The sequence below is a fragment of the Balaenoptera musculus genome, chromosome 15 (genome assembly GCF_009873245.2).
Source record: "Balaenoptera musculus isolate JJ_BM4_2016_0621 chromosome 15, mBalMus1.pri.v3, whole genome shotgun sequence".
In the NCBI taxonomy this organism is placed as follows: Eukaryota; Metazoa; Chordata; class Mammalia; order Artiodactyla; family Balaenopteridae; genus Balaenoptera; species Balaenoptera musculus.
In genome coordinates this window covers 16,385,837-16,412,253 of record NC_045799.1, presented here as the reverse complement: position 1 = coordinate 16,412,253, position 26,417 = coordinate 16,385,837, and the positions used below count along the sequence as shown (strand labels likewise).

The following is a 26,417-nucleotide window of genomic DNA, read 5'->3' as shown; positions in this document are numbered from 1 at the left end:
TCTAGTCCAGTGTTCCTAAGTAGGAACAGGATAACCCTGTTATCCCCATTCTGTTTATGAAATAATTGGTCTTTGTCTCTTTGTTTCCAAAAGGAGAGACAAAATAGAGTAGTTGTTATGGGCAGGAGCTCGCAGAGTTAAGATTCTGGCTTTGCCACTTTCTAGCCGTGTAACCTTTGAGCACGCTGCTTACATCGAGCTTTTCTCCTCTGTAAAAGGGGGTCGTGGCATCTCCCTTGTAGGCTCGTTGCAAAGATTGAGTGAAATATCTTAAGTAAATCACGTCACGTGATGCCTGGCATAGAGTAATTGCCCTCCTTAACCATAATGTGTTTCCGTACAGAGTTGGGTCTAATTCTCTACCTTCTCTTCTGTTTCATTGATTTAAAGTTCTCCTTCGACACCCCTGCCCCACTGCTTTAATTATTTAACTGTTGCTTCACAGAATGTTTTATCTCTGGCCAAACTAGATGACACCTCCCCAATTACTCATCTGTTAGGAATATTGCTTCAAACTCTCACTGTTTTTTTTCAGTGAATATTGAGTCTTCCCATGCACTCTGCACTATAGCGCACCTCACACCTACACACACACACACCAGTTTTCTCACCCTCCCAGCTGCATCGCCTCCCAGCTCTCTGATCACTCTGGCCCCTCTACCTGGCAGGTGTGTATCAACTGTCTCACCTGGCCTATCTCTACCTAATGCCTCATCACCCCAGCTGTCATTAGTGCTGGTGTCTGTACTGCCTCTGGGCCCCAAGCTTCCCTGGGGATCGTTTCTGTGTCCCTGGTACCTTCAGAGCCTGGCACATGGCCAGTTACATCATAGATTCTCAGATCAGGGATTGGGGAAGGCGGGGGTGCTGCCACCATCTTGGATTTTGAGGGTAACTGGTCTTTGTTATCTTCTGGAGGCACAGGCTCGGGGACCCCAGTATTGTGGTGGTTTTAACCGTTGGCATGCTGTGGCCAGTCACTGGGGGCTGTCTGCCAGCCCTGGCCTCCGTTTCCCCAGTGGGATAATGGGAAGGAGTCTAAGAGCCTATCAGCCCTGAGGTTCTATAATTTATCTTAAACTGGGTGGCTTGGCAGTGAAGATGAATTTGAAGAACTCATTGGCATGTGCTCTGCCTTGGAGTGGGCTTTGCTCTCTCTCTCTCTCTCTCTCTGTCTCTGTGTGTGTGTGTCCGGGAAGAAGGTCCGGACCCAGAGGTCCTAACTGCCCTCCTGGCTTCTGTGCTGCAGGGTCCCCAGGGAGAGCCCAGACCTAGGGCGTAGGGCTTCCGTAGTGAAGAACAGAGGAGTGGACCTCAGCCTAGGCAAATGGCAGGGGCGATAGGGGAATCCAGCCTCTCTAGGGCACCTCGGTGTGCCCGCACACTGACAGGAGGCACGCACAGCCCTGCTAGTCCCATTCCCATTTTACAGGAGAGGCATCTGAGAATCAGAGAGGTGAGGTTCCTGCCCCAGCCACATGGCCACACAGCCACACAGCAGCTAAGTGCAGAGCCTAGGCTTCCAAAACCGGTCTGCTCCAGTGTTCTCTCAGCTCCCAAGTCCAAGGGCTGATTTCAATACAGCGCTAAAAAATATAGTAGCAGTGTTTACAAATATTTCCTGTGTTATCTGGTACCGACAGAAGGAAGTGAACTTGGTACTTTGTCTATGTTAGGTTTTGGGGTTAGAGGCATTAAGTGTCAAGTTCAGGTGACCTAGAAAACCTTTCTAGGTCAAGTTACGATTTCAAAAGATTTTGTTTTCTTTTTTTTTTTTTTTAACCGCCCCACGATTGAACGCTGTCGTTGACATATTTCCCTTCCAACAATACCAGCCCTTTGTGGCATGATTGAGGGCTTGTTTTGTAGCACTGGGGAGAAAATATCTTCCAAATCATCTGCTTCTCATTGTCTCAGTCACACTCACTCCCCCAAGCCACAGTCCCCACAACGTACACTCATGTGGCTTTTAGTTAATTGTCTTTGGCAAGGATCAGTTTTGGGACTTGTTCCCAACCGCTCGGATGATAGATAATTGTCAAGTACAAATACTGGCCACTCTGGGCAGCCTGAGGCTCTAGACCGCTGACCGCAGCCCAGCCTCTGGGCAGAAGGCTGCGGGTGGATAGCCGTGTGCCTTCGTGAGTAAGTAGCAGGGCAAGGCCACGGAAGTCGCACAGCCCAATCGTGAGAGCGTCAGCTCTGGAGGTGGACATCCTGGGTTCGAATCCTGACTCCACCACTTACTAGCTGTGTGGCCTTGGGCAAGCTGCTTAACCTCACTTGACCTCAGTTTCCTCATCTGTAAAATGGGAGCCTTAGAAGCAGTAACTCACCTTGTAGGTTGGTTGTAAGGATTATATGAGTTAACACTCGTAAATCGATTAAACGAGTGCCTGACATATCGTAAGCAGGCTGTAAATGTTGCACGGATTAGTTGAAATGAATAAATGATCATAGCTGTAGTGGATGCTGTTGTAAGTCACCCAGATCCCTCCCCGATTGAGACGCTCATTCTTCCAGCTGTGGAGAGTGTTGGCTGCTGCCACTCGCAGCCGAGTCTCTGGGTATTGCCTTTGGTGGAAGGAGGGACCTTGTCCAAGGTTATCAGTCACCCTCTTCCAGGGCAGCCTGGACCCAGTGGCTGGCCTGCTTGGGAATGCAGTGGCTCCTGCCTCAATTTAGGACATCTCTACAGAGCCGTCCCAGCTCCAGAGTCTCCTTGGGACAGGCTGAGGCCTCTGTTGTGACTGCATCACGGTTCAACTTGCCCTCTGCCCACCTGCTTCCCTCGCTCTGCTGTCACGCTCCCCAATAAACTTCGAACTGGCAGATTTCACTCTGAGTCTGTTTCCAGGGCACCTGCCCTGGAAACAACAGGTAACCATCAGATGTGAGCGGACCTTGATAACCATCTTAAAACACACACTTATTTTCCTTGCTTCTTTTTCCAGAAGCTCTGTGAGGCGTGGCCTCAGAGTTCTCCACGATCCCTCATCCCCACCTCTGGGTGGGCGCCATTTGTACACTCTAGACGTGGCTTGGTGAGCTCCCCCTGTTCCGAGGGTCCCGGCTGAACATTTGAACGTGCGTCGGTGGCTTCAGGGCCACTCTTCAGGTGGGAAGAGAAAGGTCTAGCTGCTGAACGAACCACAAAACTTAAACCTGACTGAACTACAAAGGGCCCAGAGAGCCTCGCCCGTTCAACCGTTCCACGTACAAATGGGGAGATTGAGGCCAGAGAGAGGAAGGCCTTGTTCGAGACCACACAGTGAGTGGATACCTCTCCTCCCCGCCCTTGGAGCAGAGGGTGCTATGGGGAGACAGCGGGGCAGTGTGGTCTTAGGAGCCAGACGTGTGGCAGTTGGTAACAGCGTTATAGGGTCCAATAAATGCTTCCATAGCTTCTCCCAAGCAGAGGGCCGTCAGCTGGATCCAGGAGTGGGTATCAGCGATGGCTTCCTGGAGGGGAACAGCGCGGGAATGACTGGGAGTTAACCGCAAGGAACAGAACAGGAAGGGAGATTCAGGTGGAGAGTACAGAGCCGCAGAGGCCAAGGTGTGTGGGAGCGTGTGGTCCATGCCGGGATCTCAGGACATCCCGAAAAGGCAGAACAGGGGAGGACTGTGAGAGAGGAGTGGGAGGCCAGCCTAGACAGTCAGGTTTGGCAGGATGGAGGTTCTTAAGTGCTTTGAATGCTACAGTAAAGAATTGAGACTTTTCCCCCAGTGGTGAGATGGACCTTGACGGAGAATGACCTGGGCAGAACCAGACAGGGGGCTTATCTGTCACGATCCCCACTGGCCCCTCACTGCCTGATCAAGTCTGTGCTTGGGCCATCGTTGTGGAATAAATGAGTGGACAGATGAAGGAATGGAAGGTGCTGGAGAAAGATGGCGGCAGTTCAGGGGGAGGGGGGTGGGAGCAGGGACAGCTGCTGATGGGGGAGGGTTTATCATTCAGACCTGGGAGTGTGGGTCACCCTTCCCCACCCTAGAGAGGCCCACTGGCTCCAGCTTAGACGAGACTCTGACGTACTGGGGGTGCAGGTGGGACCAGCTGAGAAGATGCGCGTTGGCATCTCCAGCAGCAGAAGCCTGGTGGACGGCCATCAAAGTCTTGATCGGTCTGATCTGATGGGGTCCTGGTCCTGCTCTTGGACAGACCGCACCCTGACCCACTTCTCGGGCCCCAGCTCCTTGCAGCCACAGGCAGCGTCGGCCGCCCCCCTGGAACCATTCCCCCTCACAGCGGCCAAATGAAAATGTTTGTTGAAAACAACATGTGCATAATTAAAGCTTAATGAGTGCTTGTCTGTTTGGAATGTGCAATTAGATTTATAATCGGGGATGGGAGCAAGCTCCAAATGGCTTTAAATGGAGCTGAGAGGGAGGATAATTTTTGCCATAAATCTGCAGTAATGCGGACGGTGTGTAAGCTGCCGCCAGTGGTAGAATCCCAGGCCTGCCAGGCCATGCTGTGCCCTCGGAGAGACCCTGCCCGTCAGCATGTCTTGGCAGCTGCTGGGGGGCTCAGTATTGGTCTTTGAGGTGGATCTGCTCTGGGTTGGAGCTGGAGTTTCACCATGTCTTCCTGTCTCTGAGCTCTGTGATCTGAGGTGGCAATGGGGAACTGAGGAATTGGTGCAAGTCCAGCTGCCCTGGTCCCCAGGTGTATTGGCCGGGCAAGGAAACCTGCATCATCACCATGTCACCTCTGGTCTGGGATGTGGCTCCACGCTTTTTCCTCTGCTGTATCCCAGCACTTAGAACTTAACATTTGTTGAGTGAATGAATGCCTCTGTACCAGCTGCTTGCCTGAAACATCACTCTCCCTCTATGGGCCTCAGTTTCCCCATATCTCTCGTGGAGAATTGGATTCAGCTATTGCTGTCTCCAAGATTCTGGGTCTGGAGCAGATAGTGGCTGGGACAGCATCTCTGCCAGCACTGTCCAATAGAAGTATAATGCAAACCACTTAACATAATTTCAAATACTTTAGTAGTCGCATTTTAAAAAGTAAAAAGAAACAGGTGAAGTTAATTTTAATAATATATTTTAGTTAACTCCATCTATCCAAAATGTTATCATTTCAGCATGTAATCAATATAAATATACCAATGAGGCATTTTGTATTCTTTTGTTGCTGTTGTTCTAAGTCTTTGAGACCTGGTATGTGTTTAACATGTAAACACCTCTCAGTTTGGACCAGCCGTATTCCAAGTGCTCAGTGGCCACCACGCTGGACAGGCCAGGTCTAGAAGGAGGATGGTTAGAGCAAGCTGGGAAGGCCCTGCTTCCTTGTCTATAAAACGGGGGCAATGATTCCCACCTCTTGGAGGAGCCAGGTGCCTGGTAGCACTCTGCCACTGAAGTTGTATTGATCACTGTCTTTTTACATTACCTTCCAATATTTTTAATTGATAAAACACGTGGCGCCATCCAAGCCAGCTCTGGTCAGTGGTGGGCAAGCAGGTCCTGCAGTGGCTACAATACTGGGCTTGCTCATGAGGCCCCCAGCCCCTCTGGCAGACCGTGCCCAAGGCATTATCTCTCCTTCCTGGTAGACAAGGCTCCTGGCGCAGAGTCACGAGGTTACCTGCTCTGGTTCACACAGCTTGGAAACAGTGGAGGTGGGAAGCCAGTGTGGTCTTTTAGGGGTCCAGCAGCCTGGACTGCAGACTCAGCTTGGGCACGTCTTGGCTGTGTGGCCTTGGGCAGATCCCCTAACCTCTCTGGGCCTCAGTCAGAGTTCTGGATTTCTTGGTGGGCAGAATAAGAATGTGTGTCACGTCTGGCAAAGCACTGATAAAGAGAAAAACTTGTTTTTGGAGAGAAATTGATATTTGACATTTAGGAACAAAGCGCGAATGTCATCATCATAGAAAAAATTAGCCCCTAGTTGGACTGTCTTACAAAGATTTTAATTTACAAATTTTATTTCAAATTACATATGGTGGGCGGAGGCATAAGGGGTTTTTCCCACACTTAGGACCTCACAGGTTTGCATGAAGCCCCACTCAGTTTCTTCATCTACAGAAGGGAGGCAATTATAGCAAGCTTCTAGGGTTGCTGTAAGGTTTAAATAGTAATATAAGTAATAGCTAACAATTTTGAGTACTTTCTCTGTACCAGGCAAAGTTCTAAGCACATAAATTAATTTATTTAATCCAAGTGATAGTCATGCCCATTTTCCGGATGAGGAAACTGAGACATAGTAACTTAGTTAAAAAGTTGCACAGCTTGAAAAGCAAGCACAAGATTTAGACCCAGGCAGCTTGGCACCAGAGCCCACGTTTGTAACCACTGTGCTGTCATCCTTCTTTGAGTGATGGTGGACCTGGAGTTAAGCATACGGGGTCTGGTCAGAGTTTGAGCCTGAGGCCCTGTCCCTGTCCTGCTCCCTCTGTGCAGCACCTCTCTGCCCCTCCCCCACGATCTCCCTGGTGTGATGTGTATCTCTCTGTGAGACTTCCACATAAAACCGCACTCTCGGCAGGGCCCAGGGTGCAGCTGCCACGTTTGCTGCCTCTATACTTTTGAACTGTTTTATCTGTGCAGAACGAGTGTTCTCACGGCCCACTGTGGGGGCAGGCGGGAGCGGTGTAGGCTGCTTTGATTGTTTCCTCTTTAGATCTCCATGAGGCGTATCTCTTGGTGCCTGCAACTGGCCGGCCTGAGGACTGTGCATCTTTGGTCTTTGATCTGTGTCTCTGTGCAGAGGGGAGGGACAGCAGCTTCTACAGAACAACTGTTGCTTTGGTACCTGACATCAAGGGCAGATTTGGAACTGACTGGGTAGCTTTGGGCAAGCTCCCCAACCACCCTTAGCCTTGCTTGCTCATGTCTACAATGGGGCTGGTCATGAAGCCTTGGGAATTCTGGGGCTTTCCAGTGAGATGACCAGGCACAGCTCTGGGATGAGGTCTGGAATAGAGTAGGTGCCCACTGGCCTGTGCTCACAGCAGCCTCAGATGTCATGTTCCCTGCTCTTTGCCTGGCCAACTCCTATATGTTCTCCATCATGGGGCTTCCAAGTTATCCTTTTCAGGATACTTCTCTTGAAAGGCCCTTCTCCCTTCTTTCACTCCTCTGTGATAACTTGATCCTACCATTGTCACATTTGTCAAAGATGAGGCCATCATTTTATATCAGAAACAAGATGTTGAATTCATTGCTGTACCTTGCAAAGCTAGTCTGTCCAAATCAAGCAAGAGCTGAGTTTTGTAGGGTTTGGGGAAGCATGGAGTCCAGGGATGGGGGTACTTTCAGAAGCAGGAGGTTCTGGGGAAGGCTGACCCCCAGCTGTGGACATGTAGCTATTGGAGCGAGGCTGTTATTGATCGCTTGACTTTCAGAGTCTGGGTGGGTACAAAACTGTCACTGACCAATTGAGATGAGCATCAGACAAGGTTTGTGGTTACTTGTTCCTGTTGTGGGACTATGGCCAAAGAACGGCCTGTCTTCCTTTCTCAGATTTGGAGAATAGGAACGTTTTATTTGCCCAAGCTTCTCCAAAGGACTGGGGGCTCCTTGAGGAGCTGTGTCATTATCATTACAGCATGGCTGGTGTCTGTACAATGTCAGGCACATGGTAAACAATCGCTAGATACCAGTCAACAAACAATGACAGTTGCCCCTTCTGTGACCTCAGAATCCCTTCGCTTTTACCTCTTTTCAGTGCCTTGTGACAAGGTTTATTTACGGTAAACCGCCGATGCTGGGAGTGTGGTACTCAGTGCGTTGTAGGTGCTTGGTGCCTGATATAAGGGCATTGACTGATTTCATTTTACCTCAGCATATTTTTTTTTTTAAATGAAAGCTTCTTTATTTCTTTCTTTTTTTATTTAATTTTGGCTGTGTTGGGTCTTCATTTCTGTGCGAGGGCTTTCTCTAGTTGCGGCGAGTGGGGGCCACTCTTCATCGCGGTGCATGGACCTCTCACTGTCGCGGCCTCTCTTGTTGCGGAGCACAAGCTCCAGACGCGCAAGCTCAGTAGTTGTGGCTCATGGGCCCAGTTGCTCCGCGGCATGTGGGATCTTCCCAGGCCAGGGCTCGAACCCGTGTCCCCTGCATTGGCAGGCAGATTCTCAACCACTGCGCCACCAGGGAAGCCCAACCTCAGCATATTTAAATTAGGTCTTAGATCTAGGAGTGGGAATGAATGAGGAAAAGACATGAGAGGGACGGGGTCAAAGTGAAAGGGCTCACCTTGAATGGGAGGGAGACACCTCACCTATTTAGACTAAAGGAAAGGAGGTCAGGATGGGTGTGATATTAATAATGTGGAGGAGGGGAGAGAGTTGAGGGAGTATCTGATGGTCTCAGAGACATAGGAGATACAGTCCTCTGCAAGACTGAGGGGCATTGGGGCTGATAAATAAAAGATAATGTTTATTAAACACTTGTCAAAAGTCATTACCATTATTAAGTATTATGTTACAGATATTTAACTCATATCTGATATCTGATAACAGATATCAAAAACCTTATGAGGCAGTAATAATTAACTGCCATCATTACCATTTTACAGGTGAGGAAACTAAGGCAAAGAGAAGTTAAATCCAAGGTCACACACAGCTAAGTAAGTGGTGGAACTTATACTCCTATTCAAGAATCAATGCTGTTGCCCAGTATATCACACTATACATGGAAGTTGAATTAAGTCCAAAAAAGCTGGCTTGAGATGGGGGCTTTAAGATTGGGCCCAAGAATACGGATTTATAGAAGCAAGCAGGACTGTTAAGGTTGGAGTGCATAGCCAGAAAAAAAAAAAAAAAAAAAAAGACCTAGGAAGAGTTGGATTTCAGTGGATTGAGAAAGGGAGGAGGAGGGTGCCCCAGGCTGATGATGGGGCAATGTGTGCAAAGGCAAGGGTGCTGGAGGTTCCTGCAGCCTTGAGGGATGCTGTGGGAGCTGAATCTCAGGGCTGGTTGTCATGGAGGGTCCTGGATGCCAGAGTCAATGATGTGGAGTCACTGCAGGGTTTTGATCTGAGCAGTGAAATGATTGCCGAAGGATTGCTAGTGATAGCCAGGGTGAAAGATGGGTTGGGTTGGAAGAAGCTGAGCAGAAAGCTTCTGCTGGTGATTGGATCAGGAGGATATAGGATGGAAGGGGTCCAGAGTCACCCCAGAGGTACTGACAGTGTACTCTGTAGAGGTGACATCTCTCACGATGGCTGACCGCCAGAGAGAGAGCAGGCTTCTACAAGTGTCCTGAGTTCAGTGTTGGGTGTGTTGAACTTGAGGTGCTCATGGACCAAATGGGGGAAATGTTCAGGGGAAATGGTGCATTGCAATCTGGAGGTAACTTGGCTGAAGGTGAGTGTTTGAAAGTCAGTGACATGTTGCAACCCTAAGAAGCCGTGGCATCATCCAACGAAAGTGTGAATCGAGGAGGAAATACCAGACCTATCTATCCACCCACCATTCGGCCCATTCCATTAGCGCAGGCATCCCACACACCCATTCCAGCCATCTGTGTATCTCATCCACCATCCTAATCATCTTCCCGACACACCCGTCTCTTCATACTCACCCAGCCATCCCCTCTCATTCATCCATCTGCTTATCCCTCTCATCCCAGCCACCCACCTGCCCCTCCATCCATTCATCCCACCTTCTAATTCCATCTGTCCAACCACTGAGTCATCTCTTTGTCCACTGACCCATCTATCCCACTCATTCCCTAAACCACTCATCTCCCCACCCCCGCTTCCATCCATCCTCCATCCATCCGTCCACTCATCCGTCCATATTGCACCCATACACCTACCCGCCATCCATCCACTCGTCTTATCCATCCCAACTATTTACTTCTCTATTCACCACCAGCCACCTGTGACTTTTGAGCACTCAAAATGTGGCTAAGTCTAAACTGAGATGTACTGTAACGTAAACTACATACTGGATTTCAAAGACAGTATCAAAAAAAGACTGTAAACCATCTCATTTACAATTTTCCTATTGATCACATGTTGAAACCAATATTGTTAATATATTGGGTTAAATAAATATGTCTTTAAAATTAATTTCACCAGTTTATACTTTCTTTTTAAACTTTATTTATATTTTATTTATTTTTAAATTTATTTTTAATTTTTAAAAAAATTTTGGCCATACCACGCAGTGCGGCATGTGGGATCTTAGTTCCCCGACCAGGGATCAAACCCGCGCCCCCTGCATTGGAAATGCGGAGTCTTTTTTTTTTTTTTTTAGTTTTTATTGGGGTATAATTGCTTTACAATGTTGTGTTAGTTTCTACTGTACAGAAAAAATGAATCAGCTGTATGTATACATATATCCCCTCTTTTTTGGATTTCCTTCCCATTTAGGTCACTGCAGAGAACTGAGTAGAGTTCCCTGTGCTTTACAGTAGGTTCTCATTAGTTATCTATTTTATACATAGTATCAGTAGTGTATATATGTCAATCCCCATCTCCCAGTTCATCCCACCCACCCCCCTTGGTATCCATACGTTTGTTCTCTACGTCTGTGTCTCTATTTCTGCTTTGCAAATAAGATCATCTATACCATTTGTTTAGATTCCACATATATGCGTTAATATACGATATATGTTTTTCTCTTTCTGACTTACTTCACTCTGTATGACAGTCTCTAGGTCCATCCACATCTCTACAAATGACCCAATTTCATTCCTTTTTATGGCTGAGTAATATTCCAGGAAGCGTGGAGACTTAAGCACTGGACGGCCAGGGAAGTCCCTTTTTTTTTTTTTTTTTTAACTGTGGCTACTAGAAAATTTTATATTACACATGTGGCTTGCTTTATATTTCTGTGGGACTGTGCTGATTTGTACCATCCATCATCCATCCATCCATCCATCCCATCCTTCATTCCCTCCCTTCCTTCCATCCATTCATCTACCCAGTTACCACATTTGTCCATGCCACAGATGTTTAATTTCCACCTCCTGTGAATCTGTGGCTCTGTGGGTCATCAGAATAAGGAAACGGAGGCTTCGAGCAGTTACGGAGCTTGCCCAAGGGGCACAGATGGAACTAGCATCATCCGACTCGCTAAAATCAGGGCATCTCACCTTTCACCTTGGCTGCCTATTTGCTAAGTTTGCTTAAAGATAGAAAAGGGATGTATCCTTTTCTTTGTGCATGTGTGTATGTGTGTAGGGGGGCGGTGGCTGTTGGACTAGAGGACCAGCTGCCCCTCTCACCAAGGGGACCACACGTTGTGGGGAGAGACAGACCCTTCAGAAGCCTCTCCTTGGTGGCCGTCATGAAAGGGTTATCCCCACACATTCGCTATTTGCAAAAATGTGGATTCTTTCAGATTCCCAAACTCATTTCCATGACAAAACTCTTGGGAAGAGAAGATGAAGGGCTGGCTTTCGCAGAACAATCTTCCAGCTGTAGTGACGACTGAAGATGGCGCTGGGAAAAGGAATTATAATTAGAATATGAAATGGGGAAAATTAATCTATTCCAGTCAGTGGTAAGAGATGTTCTCCTGGCATTTCATGGAAATTCTGAGGCCGTTGTTCCCCACCCTCCTGAAACACACACACACACTTTTTTTTTTTTTCACATTTTAAAGTGTGTGGAAGGTTGTGTGGTGTGAAAAAAGATTTTTGACTGAGGGACTAAGAAACTGAAATACGCACAGAATTTAAGTTCTTCGTTGTCTTTGTGTGTCTCTGCGTGCGTGGGTCATATGTGCTTGTGTGCACGTTTCTCTGAGTTATATACGTATTCAATTGCAGATGGGTGGGGTACTTACTCTCATCTGGGCATCCCCTCCCTTCCGTGTGTGCAGGCTCTGGCGGTTGCGTACCAGCCCCGTCAAGAGTCTGTGCCATGTACACTGATGCTTGTGCTCTGGACGTCTTTGTCTGCGATGGTTGGTGCTACCCATGCGTGTGGTGTGTGTGTGTAACTGAGTGCTGTCTTGAACACTCTGTTGTGTGTGCCGTGGGCCCCCGCCAGTCTGTGATGCATATGTTGTCACCATGCTTGGGCACACTGTGTGTCGTATACCTTTGTGTGCTGCTCATTCAGCGTCACCGCTGTGCAGTGGGTGTCCATGTGGGCGTTTTCAGTCTGTTTGGTGCACGCGGAGGAGGAGGTGACTCTTCAGTGTCTAGGCTTTGTGACTTCTCCCCTTGGCACGCAGGTTCTTTCCTCCAGAAAGCCCCCCACCCCAAGAGGAGGGCTGAGGGGGTAAGTCTCAGGCCTTAGGGCCCTGGGGGCCAAGCCAGGGGAAGCCTGGGAGGTTGCCTTCCCTCCTTCCTTCCCCCTACAAGGGCTCGGAGGTGGTGGAACGCTGGACAGAGGTGGGCAGAGAAGAGACACCACCCACCCAACCACCACCTCGGGGCCTCTGTTCATAGCCGCTCAGCAGCCGAGTCCTGTGCTCCAGGACACCATGCGAAGCGCCCAGGGGCGACCCGACGGAGGCTGACCCAGGCCCTGCCTTGGGAACCTCTGCCAACTTCTCAGATTTTCCTTGAAGCAGGAAGCAAGCTTCGCTCTGGCATGTGGCTGCTCTTTCTTGTTTGAATAAACAAGTGAATGCAGAAGCCCACTTGAGGGGGCTCTGATGACCTCATGGGGACCCGCTGCTCAACCTCTGCACTACCCCCGGCACACACTCCTCAAAATCCAGGGTCTCTGTCCCTCTCCAGCGGCATTCCCCACCGCTCACTGCAGGGAGTTCCTCACTCTGCGAAGCACGACCACGTACACATGGAACACCTAGTATGTGCCAGGCCCCGGCAAATGATTGGCTATGTGTGTGTGTGTGGGGGGGGGGGGGGGGTGCAGCCAGTCCGTGATCCCTGCCGCCAAGGAGCTTACAGCCTCGTGGGAGAGGCCAAGCCCAGGAAGCAAACAGACCACTCTGCAGTGCAGTGTCTCCCTAACTGCGTGATCTTGGGCAACTGTTTATCCTCTCGACCTGTTTCCTTGGTTTGAAACACTGGTTGTTGTGAGGGTTAAATGAGCTCTTTTATGGAAAGCATTTTGCTCGGTGCCAGGCATATTCATTCATTCACCAAGTATTTGTTCATTGCCTGCTGTGCATGTCGGGGGAGAGAGTGGACCAGGGTGGCTTCGTTCTAGCCAGCATTTAATAAATGGGATATTGCACAGAGTTTGGGGGATATCTTTCCCTCTGCTCCTTTAATACACGTCCCTGTACTTTTAATCTATACCATACTGTTTGATGACTATTGCTTTATAAAATGTTCCAAATACCTGGTTAAGTTTCATCCCCCTCCACTTCCCATCATTCTTTCTTTTAGAACATACATATAAATTACGTGTGATTTTTCAAAAGGTCTTACTTTTATCGAAGAATATGTAGCCATGGTGACATGTCTGATAAGTACCCAGGAGCTTTTGTTGAGAGCACTCTACCCTGCCTAAGTCGTAGTCCCGTTCCTGACGCCAGTCTGTGTCAGGTGTTGTGGGATTTGGAGATGACCAGGACACAGTTCCAGCCTCCATGCTGCTCCCAATCTGGGGCAGAAGACAGATGTGGAGACAATCTATGTTGTTAGAGGGACAGCCAAAGGAGGTGAAAGCATGGCAGACCTCTTGGAGGAGGTGTTTCTGAGCAGAGCCTTGAAGCCTGAGCTCCGGGGGTACAGTGTGGTAGATGGAGCCTTGCATTTGGGGTCATGCCCAGACTCTAGGCATGGCATGGCCTTTTCTTTTGCAAATCCAGCAGTCACCAAAGGACTCTGCCCATCCTTGTGTTGGGAAGGCACTTGGGTATAAACCCTAATCCCACTACCCCGATGGAAAGATTGGCCTGGTAAAAGACAACGTGAGTGATATAGTGGCTGTTTCATTCATTCATTCATTCATTCAACAAGCATTTATTGAGTATCTGCTCTGTGTCAAGCAGTATTCTAGGTATTTGGGAGGCATCAGTGTACAGACAAAGACCCCGACCTCAAGTCCCCTCCGTTTTCGTAGGGGAAATCCAACTGTAAGCAATGAACGTGGTAAATAAGTAAATTATGTAGAAAGCTAGAAGGTCAAGAGGCTGTGGAACGATGAACAAGGGCAAGCAGGGCAAGGGAGTCGGGGGTAGTGGGCTTCAGAGCCCACAGAGGTAGGAGGCTGGCATCTGAGCCGGTTGTTAGGAAAACCTCTCAGAGCGAAGAGGGTCTGGATGAACTGATGATTGCAGGACTGTGGACTTTTCCAACCTCCACGAGGGCTGCTTGGTGATGCCCATCCACATTACGGACGCACACACGGTCGGATGCCGTGAGTATGCAGACTAATCCTACAGGTAGACTCACACCCATGCAAGATGATGGGTGTACAAAAATATTCCCGGGAGCAATGCGGAAATAGCAAAAGCCTGGAAACAACTCAATTGCCCACGTGCTTAGCTAGTTAAATATATATGTTACAGGCATACTGTGGCATACTAGGTACCAGCAAACAAAATTATGTCCTGATATAAAACACTTTCCAGGATGTGTTGCTAGGAGAAAAATAAGGTGCGAAATGGTGTGTATAGTATGCTGTCATTTATGTGAAAGCAATGACTCTAATGTATATACAGGGACTATCTCTGAAAGGATGTATAGGAAGCTGGTAGATGCAGCTGTTGTCTCTGGAGAGGGGCGGTGAATGCCTGGGAGGTGGGGGGAGGCGACTTTTCACTCTTACTTTTTGTACTTGGGGAATTTTGAACCATATGAATATAACCTAATAAAAGGTTTTTTTCAATTACAGTAAACTGGCCAGCTGCTGTTGGTGCCCCCCCTCCCCCAGATCCCTTTACTGTCCAGCACAGCCTACTCCCATCTGCTGTGAACACTGGCTAAAAATGGCTCACAGCTGGCACAATTCTCTGGAGAACTGTCCTTGGCCAAATGGGGGCCACTCTTCTCAGGTTATGACTCCTTCTGTCCCTTAAGGGCAGCCCACAGCCAATGACTGATGTACATGGGCTACAAAAGTGCAGCCTCTTGCTTCATGCTGGGACTAACTCTGTGGTACCATCCATGCCCCAGAGCTTGTGGTGGGATCAGGCTACAGCGACTCTCCAGCTGGGACCACATCCTTTTAGCTCCTTCCCCTGTCCTATCCTGATCCCTCCCTCCCTTACAGGTTATTTCTAAAGAGCACTTCTCAAAGATCACATGCATTTGAACCCTTGTCTCAGGCTCTGCTTCTAGAGAACCCGACCCAAGACACTTGTCTCAAGCGAAGGGAACTGGAATTGAGCCAAGTGCTTTGCACGTTTCAGTGCAGCAGCCCCTGGAGAGAGGACTACTGTCGTTATCCCCATTTGACAGATGTGGCACCTCAGAAGTTCAGACACCAGCTCAAGGTCACACATCAGGGAAAAGGGGAGCCAGTGGCCCCAGAGCCCCTGCTTCTCCCGCTACACCTGCTCCCTCTTGCAGACAAATCTTCCCAACTCCAGCCTTGGCAGCTGCTCAGAACACAGAGTGTAGTTCCTGTACATGGTTTTTACCACAGTCCTCACTGCCTAAGGGTCAAAGGTGAGGGGGCAGAGCCACTTGGGATGGTAAGACCCGGAGGATGGGTCGGGGGCAGGCTGTCCTGATCCCAAGGCTCTGGAGACCTTGGCCTCTCTCCAGCTTGTGGAATTCCAGCTCTAGCTGAGAGCCTGATGTCATTTTGGCCAGGAGAAATATTTGCATACTTCCAGAGATGGGGAGCTCAGTATCTGACAAGGCAACCTGACACATCTATGGACAAGGTATAAAGGGCAGAAAGGTTTTCCTCTCTGCATCCTAAGTGTGATGAACCCAAGCCATCAGAGGTCACAGAATAAGGACTGCTCCTTCTACCCTAGAGGGAGTCCTACTGAAATGGGGACTGGGCATCTTGGGCTCAGTCTTTGCTTCTCCAGGCTCCAGAGTCTTTACCCCTCAGTGCTTTTAGTCCCCTGACCTCCTCTGGCTTCTCCTGGGCCCTTCTTGAGACCATTTTCATCAGAGCTGCCTCTCTTTCTCTGTTCCAGTTTGATGGTGAGAGTGCCTACGTGGGGATGAGTGACGGAAACCCAGAGCTCCTATCAACCAGCCAGGTGGGTGCCCCGTCCTCCCTGTCTAGCCTTGGGCTGGCTGGAGCCAAGCTGCTCCCGGGGTGGGATGGGAGGGGTGCAGAGCAGGAAGCTCAGCCCACGATTGTCCTCTCTTAGAATGATCAAGAATATCAGCTGAGTCTCCCTCAACTGGACAGTCAAACTGGGACTGTAGTGTTTTCTGTACATCAACTACCTGGCTCCTGTTGGCTTACAATGGGCATCACTGAAAACTTGATAAAACTCGAAATGTGTTGTCTGCACTCTCCATGCACAGAGGGGACGTTTTCAGCAGCAACGAATAGAGATGTCACATGCTCTCTGGTGCTGCCTGCCTCTCGTCACCGCACAGCACCCATGGGGGCAGATGTTGGCGTGGAGGTGCTCACACCCACGTATCAGCATTCGGGGCTCTCCTGCCCACCTGGAGTTGTCTAATGCCGCTGGGGAGGGTTGTGGACATGGTGAAAAGGGAGGAGAGCAGAGGCTTTCTGTGCAGCTTTTGTTGGTGGTGAAGGGGGCTGAGTCATCCCCGGGCAAGACTGTCCCCAGCTCCAGCCCAGCCCCTTGGGAGTCCCAGATGCCAGTTGGACAGATTTGCCACTGAGAGCCTGGGCTCTGGAAATTAAGGTTTCGCTCAGCTTGGGAGCATCCTTGCTAGAGACTCAGATGCCAGAGAGGGTCCTCACTATAGCCTGGGACCCCATGGAGGGTCCCACAAACATCCTGGAAGATGCTTCCCTAAGGCAGTGGTGCCTGCTGGGTGGCAGCAGCTCAGGGTGCTGGATGGAGGGCAGAGGGGTTTCATAGCTGCTGAGAAACTTGGGGAGCTGGAGGACAAGCCTGTCCCTGGAGCTGCTGTCCCCACCCCTGGCTACGTAGTCGTGGAGGTCATGGCAGTCCCAGTTGGGTGGCTGGGACCACATTTTCCAGCTGGGGAAACAGAAGCCTATTAATTCACAAACATTTATGTGCCCTACTCTGTGAGAGGTACTGTGGGGGACACAGATGAGAGAGACATGGGCTTGTGGCCCTTAGGGAACACTGCCGGTGAGGGAAGATACTGTTGTCATCCCAGCGTGGTGTGGAAGCTCCTCTGTTACAGGGCGCTGCAGCCCCCTCCTCTGCCACTGCAGGGGTGTGCCTGTGGACCCGCCAGGCCATACCCCTTCTATGGCCTGTGACCGTGTGAGCACCAGGGGGGCTGCTGAAAAGCTGCCTGTATATTGCTCTGACTTGTGCCGAGCTGCAAGAACTGGTGAGCCAGACTCCAGTCCTGGAAATGCTCATTTTGGAAGAGATCGCAGAAGTCACTGAATTGTCCATAATCCACTTGGAAATGTGATTGTCTCAAAAGACCAGAGTTTACTCCTGAACACCTTATCCGAGCCCTTTCACAATGTTTCAACTGCATTTTGCTAACATCCTGAGCCCTGGCTCTCAGAACTGTGCTATGCTGGAGTCGGCACTGGCTCAGTCCCTAGTGGAGAGGGTTGGTACTGTGCTTCCACCAAGAAGGGCAAGTGGGACTCAGTGGGGCTCCGCGTCTGCTCTAGGCTTGGGCAGAGGGGGGCACAGTCCTTTGCAGGGTAGCTGGAGAACAAATAAATGTCCCCCCGCCAAGTTGCTAACAGTAGCTTCAACTGTTCACCCAACACTCGACAGTTTGCCCTTTTCTCAGTGGTTATTTCAACTGACCTTCACTACCGCTTTGAGACGTACCATGAAGAAGTAAGACAGTATCGTTAACCCCATTTCATAGATGAGGCAACTGAGGCTCAAGGATGTTGACTGACTCAGCCAGGGAGCAGTACAGATGGAATTTGAACCTGCAGGGCTGGGACTCAAAGCTCCACACACCTTGCTGTGTCTGTGGAGAGCTCCGTTCCCACCTCAAGGCTGCCACCAACTTGCTTCAGCCTAAATGTCACTTCCTCAGAGAGCTCATGGTGACCCCCAAATCCAAATTAGGTCCCTTCTCTGTAATTCTGTCTCATGGTACCATGTCCTTTTAGTTCACAGCGTTTGTCACTGTGGTTGTCTGCTTTTCTGTGGGATGACTTGAATAACATCTGGTTTCTACCCTAGACTGTGGCCTCCCTGAGAGCAGGATCTGGTCTCTCTTATTCACTGTTGTGCCCCCCTGTTGGGCCATAATGCCTGGCACAAAGGAGGCACTCAGGAAATACTTATGTAATGAATGCATTTCCTTAACAGTGTAACGAGGTGGTTGGGCTCCCTAAGGGTCCTTCCAAGTCTCTTGTGCTGTCACTCAGAGAGTCTCCCTAACTTAGAACTTTATAGAGAAGATATCAGGATTCTCTGAGTCCACGTGGTGGCACAAGCCAACCTTGATGTGAGCAGACTTAGAAATTACAATCTAGACTTATTATAGTGTATCAGTTAGCTTTTGCTGCATAACATACACCCCCAAAAATTAGTGGCTTAAAACATAAATATTTATCTAGTTCATGATTCCATGGCTTGGCAATTTGGTTGAGTTCAGCTGGGTGGCTCTTCTGGTCATGGCTAGGATCATTTAAGTGGCAGCAGTCAGCAGCCAGGTAGGCTGTGGGCTGATTGGTATGGAGGATTCCGTTCTATGCCAGATGGTCTCTTGTGCTCCAGCAGGCTAGCCTGAATTTGTTCACGTGGTGGGAAAAGGGCTCCCAGAGCAGCAAGAGCCAAAGCTGCAAGACCTCTTGAGGTCTAGGCTTCCAACTGGCATATGACTACTTCTAACATATTCTAGAATGTGGTCAAAACAAGTCAAAGGGCCAGTCTAGAGTCAGGGTATGGGGAAGTAGACTCTGTTGATGGGAGGCGCTGCAAAGCAGTGTGGTCTTTTAACAAACTATCACATATGGGAAGCATGTGCCACGTAGTTCACGCTGATTTTGCTGAAGAGTAAGACTCCTCTGGGACCTGCAGCTCCTGTGGCTTGGTGGGGCTCCACTGGCCTCTAGCTTTTTTTTTTTAATTATTGAAGTATAGTTGATTTACAACGTTGTGTTAGTTTCAGGTATACAGCAAAGTGATTCAGTTATTTTATATATATAAATATATGTATATATATTCTTTTTCAGATTCTTTCCCATTATAGGTTATTACTAGCTATTGAATATAGTTCCTTGTGCTATACAGTAGGTCCTTGTTGTTTATCTATATTATATATAGTAGTGTGTAATCCCAAACTCCTAATTTATCCCTCCTTCCCTTTTCCCCTTTGGTAACCATAAGTTTGTTTTCTATGTCTGTGAGCCTATTTCTGTTTTGCGAATAAGTTCCTTTGTATCCTTTTTTTAGATTCCATATATAAGTCATATCATATGATATTTGTCTTTCTCTGTCTGGCTTACTTCACTAAGTATAATATTCTCTAGGTCCATCCATGTTGCTGCAAATGGCAATATTTCATTTGTTTTTTATGGCTGAGTAGTATTCCATTGTGTATATTTACCACATCTTCTTTATCCATTCACCCGTAGATGGACAAGGCCTCTAGTTCTTAATGGCAAAAGTTCTGTATCTTTCCTTCCAGTCTCTTCCCTGGAATGCTTGCTTGAACCCACACATGCACATTTGTACATGAATACCCAGTCCTGGTGTGTGGCCTCATCAGCTGTAGGAATTGTATTGTCCCAATTATTGAAGGATTGACATACACATGTGGGCAAATGAAGGTCTCATAGCTGATAGAGGATTCAGAGGATAAACACTCTAAATGGCAGGAAATGCATTTTATAAATACAGTTAAATACAAGCTTCATCTATTCACCACATGTTTATTGGGCACCTACTATGTGCCAAGCTCTATATGTAAGCAGGAAGCCATTTCTGGAAGATGTTTGCTTCCAGAAAGTGCAATTTTGTCATGTTAAAAACCTGTTCTTTAACCTTCTCCTGAAACACCATCTTCTTTATCTCTGCAGCTGAGACAGAGGTTCCTACAGGATATGTATTAGCCAACTGTGTCCCCTTGTAAAAACTTTCAAACTAGTTCTCATGGACTTGAAGTTTCTTTTGCAAATGCTTGCTTCATTGTTTGCTTTTTGCAAGTCTCTCCAAAATTCCTGAATAGCTGCCTTAGTTTTCATATATTATCACTTTTCCTACCTCCCTGGACCTTGAGTTTCTTTTGTACCAGACTTTCCTGGGTGGTCTGAGCCCGAGATGCAGTTGTCAGGCATGGTTTCTGGCCCATCAGCAACTTCTAGGGGTGGAGGGCCCGGTAGAGCTCAGCTCTTTCCCCTCCTGAGAGGATTCCCCATTCAGGAGTTACAGAGATTGATATTTCCTGGTTAAGTGATCCAGAAAGAGTCTCCCTCTTCCTGGGATGAGGGCGAAGAGGAAAGGAACTAGGCTTGGGTCTTAGCAGTCCTGAATTCAAATTCCAGCTTTTCCACATCCCAGCCAGATGCCCTTGTGTAAGTTATGTCAGCTTTCTGTCAAATGGGAGGAGTAATGATTGCCTCCTAAGGTGTTCTGAGAAGTAAACGAGGAGTGCGATGTGGATTCTGTTGGTACCTCCCCTGCAGATTCCCTTCATCAGCTCAGGACAGCCATTATCCAGCTGTTGTGAGTATTGGCTGTTACCTATTCACAGCTGACCCTTCCTTAGAGAATTTTCTGCCAAATGGGAACCATGAACCAGGAAGAGGAATGGGAGATGGTCTAGAAGGCCCCACCCCTTGTCTCAAGGCGGACCAACTGGGCCACTCCCCATGGAGTTCCAGCCAATTCTAGCTGAGACCACATCCTTACTCAGCTCCATCACATGCCCTCTCCTGCTTCCCTCCCTCCCCTTTGCTAAAGTCACTTCTCAATAAGTTACTCTCATGGGAATCCCCGTCTCAGCTCTACTTCAAGAGAATCTAACCTAAGATAGTGTGTAAAGTACCAGTGTTCAAAAAAACTACCTATGTCTTCTTTTATTGTTTTTATTACCATAAATAATGCTTTGGTCACACGAGACGAACCTCTGGTCACTTCTTGTACTCATTTACAGTTTTGCGCCTCTGTGTGTGGTGTTTCCTCTGATGGGAATCCCCTGGCCATTTTTACCCAACAATGCCTATTTGTTCTTTCATGGCCGCTGCAAATGTCACCTCCTCATTACAGCCTTCCTAGTTGTGGGTAGAGTTTTCCACTCTCATGGCTGTAAATACCACTTCTTTTTTTTTTTAATTGAAGTATAATTGATTTACAGTGTTGTGTTAGTTTCTGGTGTACAGAAAAATGAGTCAGCTATATATATATAGACACACACACACATATATATACACACACATATATATTTTTTCATATTCTTTTCCATTATGGTTTATTACAGGATATTGAATATAGTTCCCTGTGCTATACAGTAGGTCTTTGTTGTTTATCTATTTTATATATAGTAGTTTGTGTCTGCTAATCCCAAACTCCTAATTTTTCCCTCCCCCACCCCGTTCCCCTTTGGTAACCATGTCTGTGAGTTTGTTTCTGTTTTGTAAATAAGTTCATTTGTATCATATTTTAGATTCCATGTATAAGTGATATCATATGGTATTTGTCTTTCTCTTTCTGACTTACTTAGTATGATAATCTCTAGGTCCATCCATGTTGGTGCAAATGGCATTATTTCATTCTTTTTTATGGCTGAGTAATATATATATATATATATATATATGTATGCCACATCTTCTTTATCCATTCATCTGTCGATGGACATTTAGGTTGCTTCCATGTCTTGGCTATTGTAAATAGTGCTGCTATGAACACTGGGGTGCATGTATCTTTTTGAATTAGAGTTTTCTCTGGATATGTGCCCAGGACTGGGATTGCTGAATCACATGGCAACTCTGTCTTTAGTTTTTTTAAGGAACCTCCATACTGTTTTCCATAGTGGCTGCACCAATTAATATTCCCACCAACAGTGTAAGAGGGTCCCCTTTTCTCCATACTCCCTTCAGCATTTATTGTTTGTAGGCTTTTTAATGATAGCCATTCTGACCAGTGTGAGGTGATACCTCATTGTGGTTTTGATTTGCATTTCTCTAATAATTAGAGATATTTAGCATCTTTTCATGTGCCTATTGGCCATCTATAAATACCACTTCTGCTAAATATTTCACACTTTGTTTTAAGAATTATTGGAAGAGGGGCTTCCCTGGTGGCGCAGTGGTTAAGAATCTGCCTGCCAATGCAGGGGACACGGGTTTGAGCCCTGCTCCAGGAAGATCCCACATGCTGCGGAGCAACTAAGCCCGTGCACCACAACTACTGAACTTGCGCTCTAGAGCCTGTGAGCCACAACTACTGAGCCCATGTGCCACAACTGCTGAGCCTGCGCTCTAGAGCCCATGCTCCGCAACAAGTAAAGCCACCGCAGTGAGAAGCCTGTGCACCGCAACGAAGAGTAGCCCCCGCTCTCCACAACTAGAGAAAGCCCACGCACAGCAACGAAGACCCAATGCAGCCAAAAATAAATAAATAAAATAAATTTTAAAAATAAAAAAAAAAGAATTATTGAAAGAGCTTGTGTGTGTGTGTGTGTGTGTGTGTGTGTGTGTGTTAGAGAGAGAAAACTGGCATATGACTACTTCCAGCATATTTTATTAGTCAAAGCAAGTTACTGGGCTTTGTTAGTGAGAGACAGAGAGAGACTGAGATTGAATGATGTGATCAGATTTGCAGTTTTAAAAGCTCTCAGTGGCAAGAGTGGATACAGGAAGACCAAATGGGAGGGTGTGGTAATAGTCCAAGTGAAGGATGATATATTGTCCTAGATTGTGTAGAGGCAAAGAGGAGATGGGAAGAAGTGGATGGATCTGAGATGTGTTTTGGAAATAAAGCTGGAAGATCTTGATGATGATGGATGCAGAGGGAGAGAGAAATAGGGGAGTAAAGGATGACTCCCAGGCTTCCATGATGCGTCTGTTTCCCAGCATGATGGTACAGCTTTCTAAGCTGGGGATGGTCTGGGGAGGTGCAGGTTTGATGAGGCCAGACTTGGACATGTTCCATTTGAGATGTTCATCCAAGTAAAGATGTCTGAGTAGCTAGATGGTTGTATAAGTCTAGAGCTCACTGGGGAACCAAACTTGGAAGTCCTCAGCTTATGGTATTAAAACCTTGAGAGGATGAAATTTATGGAGAGAGAGGAGGGTGAGAAGAGTAGGGGACCAATGACTCTTAAATGTTGAGCTCTAACATTTGAAGGCAAAGTAGAGGAGAAGACAATTGTGAGACAGGTTGAGAAGCAGTGGCTGGAGAAGTAGGAGGAGAACATGGAGTCTTAGAAGCCAAGGGCAGTGTTGCAAGAAGGAAGGAGGGGATCTGGGGGAAAATGATGTTGGATCCAGCTACTTCCCTATCAAAGGATAAACTTTAAATAAATCAAAGATTTAAATGTACTCAAGGAAACCATAAAGGCACCAGAAAAAAAAAAATCTTTAAGGTATGCTTTACAGCTTCAGAGTGGGAAAAGCATTTCCACGACTCAGAGTCTTAAAAGAGAAGTCATAAAAATTGACCATAAATTAAAATACAAAACAACTTTGGTATGTTCAAAACACCATAAGTAAAGTCAAAGACAAATGAAAAATTGGGCAAGAATGTTTTCAACTTATGGTATACTGAAAGGACTGATTTCCCTCATATATAAAGAGTTCCTAGAAATCAATTCAAAACCCTGGTAGAAAAATGGGCAGGAGATATGAACTAATAGTTTACTGAGAAAGAAATATAAATGGTTCTTAAATATATGACAAAATGCTAAAAATAGTTCATAAGAGAGGCAAAACTACCATTTTTCACCTATTAGATTGGCAAGAATCCAAAGGTTTGATAACGCACTGTGCTGGAGCCCCTGAGGGGAAAGAGACACTTTTATACATCACTGAAAGGAGAGTAAATTGGTATAACCCTTATGAAAGGATAATTGGCAGCATCTATCAAAATTACAAATGCATTACCCTTTAACCCAGTAATTCCCTTTTTGGAAATATATCCTACAGATATATCTGCATACATGAGAAATGACATATTCAAGATTATTCATTTTGTTACTGTTTATGGTGGCAAAAAATTGGAAAAAGAAACCCAAATGTGCAGTAATATGGGACTAGTTACAGAAATTATGTACATATATCAAATGGAATACTGTGTGGCTGGAAGTGATAGAGTTCTTTCGATACATTATTTCCTGAAAAAAGCAAGATGATTAACAGTAAGTACAGTACGTTACCATTTATGCCAAAAGGATAGTAAGAATGTATGTTTCTGTGTGCGTGTGTAACTCTGGAAGGATATATGGAGACTAGTAAAAGTGACATTGTACATCGTGTGTGTGTGTGTGTGTGTGTGTGTTATGGTTACTGGGGAGGCAGACAAGGGTAGCAAAAAGACTTTTCACTGACCTTTTCAGGGGTTTTCAACCATGAGGATTTAGTATCACTTCAAAAAATTAAATAAAATTTAAACAAGAAGAAGCAGAAAGTCCATACTTCTGAGGGGTTGGTTGGAATAGGAACTGAGATACGTCCAATAGCTTTAGCAAAAAGAAAGTCATCCTGGACCTCAGAAAAAGCAGTTCTGATGTGTAGGGGATGTCCTGCAGGTCCCAGGGTGGATGGAGGAGGGAGTGTGAGGTGAGGACATAAATGGCAAGTCTAGACAATGTCTGAGAAGTCTAGCTGGGGAAGACAAGAGCAAGGGCCATAGCTCAATGAGATGAGGACTCCTTGGAAGGATTTTTTAAAGATGATAGAGTCTTTAGAATTAATCTTGATGGAAGGCATCCAGAAGAGAGGGTGATGCTCAGGGCTCAGGACAGGGAAGAGTTAATTGGTGGCTTAAGTTTTTGGAGAGGGTGGGAGGGGTGGGTCCTGCCCAGAGGTGGAAGCTCTGGCCTTGGCCAGAAGGGGGGACCAAGGAGCAAAGGAGTGTGGCTTTGTAGATGGGATGGCTCGGAGCAGAGGGCGTCCGCCCCTGTATGCACCTGTCTTCTCAGGTTGGTGGGTGGGTGGGTCACCTGCGGACAGTCAGGACACTGGAGGTCTAAGGGGATGGGGGAGGTCTGCGATATTTGTCATGGATCGTGGAAGACTGAATTCTTGGTGCAGGTGCTGTCAGGGCAGACAGTTGGGTGAATCCAGGGCAAGGATTTGCCAGGCAGGTGTACCAGAAGGACACTCAAGCTTCGTTGCCTAAGAGAGAGACTGAAGTGAAGGACCAGGGAATCCAAGCTGGGTAAGGACGGAAGAGAGGGAACCCCAGGCTCAGAGAGTCCCTGAGGGAGGAGCTGAACAGTGAGGACACCTTAGTCACGGAGTGGGAAGCGGGTGGTGATTCGAAGGTGAGCAGCCATGGGCACTGATGGAGTCTTGGGTGCGTCTGGGGAGGGGGTGTTGACAGAGTGGAGCAGACGTTCCTGGGGAGTGAGGAGCCGAGAGCCCAGCATCAGCGTGGCGGCTGAGCTGAAGGGACTTGGGATGGTGCTGGGATGCGATGGATGGGAAGTCAGAGCCTAGAGCCGAAGGCTGGGAGCATGATGGGGAAAGGAGACGAGCTGGAGATGCATGAGCCGCTGGATGCTGATGGAGCTGAGTGGGGTGGGGTGGGATTTGTAGGGAAGGTAGACAGTGGTCTGGATGGGACCTTGGAGAAAGAGAAGGATGGCAGCCCCATCCCCAGGGGTGCCTGGTTTGTTTTTCTTACCGCTTGGGTGAAGCATAAACCTAGACTGGGTTGATGCGCAGCCTCCTTCCAGCAGGGGGCGGTGTAGGATGCCCAGAACGGGGAAAGAGCCAGGAGCTCTGGGTTCCAGGTTCAGCTCTGCCCTGTTCCCTTCACCTGGTGTTGGTATCTCTCTGAGCCTCAGTTCCCTCCTGAGAATAATGAAGGCAGATGGTCTGTAGGCTTTTTCCAGCCCTAAATAATGCTGCTGCTGCTACTGATAATGAACATTTACTGGGCACTTCCTTGGGCTCAGGCACTGGGGCTAAATGTTTTCCATGGCTGGTCTCATTTCATCTCAGGTAGGTATGGTTGCTTTCCTGTTTAACAGAGAAGGAAACTGCAGCCACAGAGAGAGGGGTGGTTGAGGCTTTTTGAAACAAACAAAAATACCTCCATCAAATGTCCCGGGACCCAGAGACCTCCTGCCACTGTTGAAATCTAAGATTCTAGGCTTAGTAACTCTGGCCTTTGAATCTGTGTACATCGTAAAGGGCAAAGATGACATGGCTTTTATTGCTTTAATTAAAACCTGGGTGAAGAGCTCCCGATTCATATGAAAATGAAATTGTGTTCTGCCTGCTGTGGTGCAGAGAAGGGAACAGCAGTGATTACTGCTAAGATTACAAACAAGCAAAGAGAAAA

General features: G+C 47.6%; 1 protein-coding gene across 4 annotated transcripts in view; it reads left to right on the top strand.

Annotated features, from left to right (window-relative positions):
* Positions 1-26,417, top strand: part of TOX2 (TOX high mobility group box family member 2) — a 137,235-nt gene that overhangs the window by 38,659 nt on the left and 72,159 nt on the right. For all 4 annotated transcript variants that reach the window (XM_036827291.1, XM_036827294.1, XM_036827293.1 and 1 more), the window contains exon 2: positions 15,993-16,058. In XM_036827291.1, the coding sequence (XP_036683186.1) occupies positions 15,993-16,058 (66 nt within the window). The remainder of the gene's footprint in view (positions 1-15,992; positions 16,059-26,417) is intronic.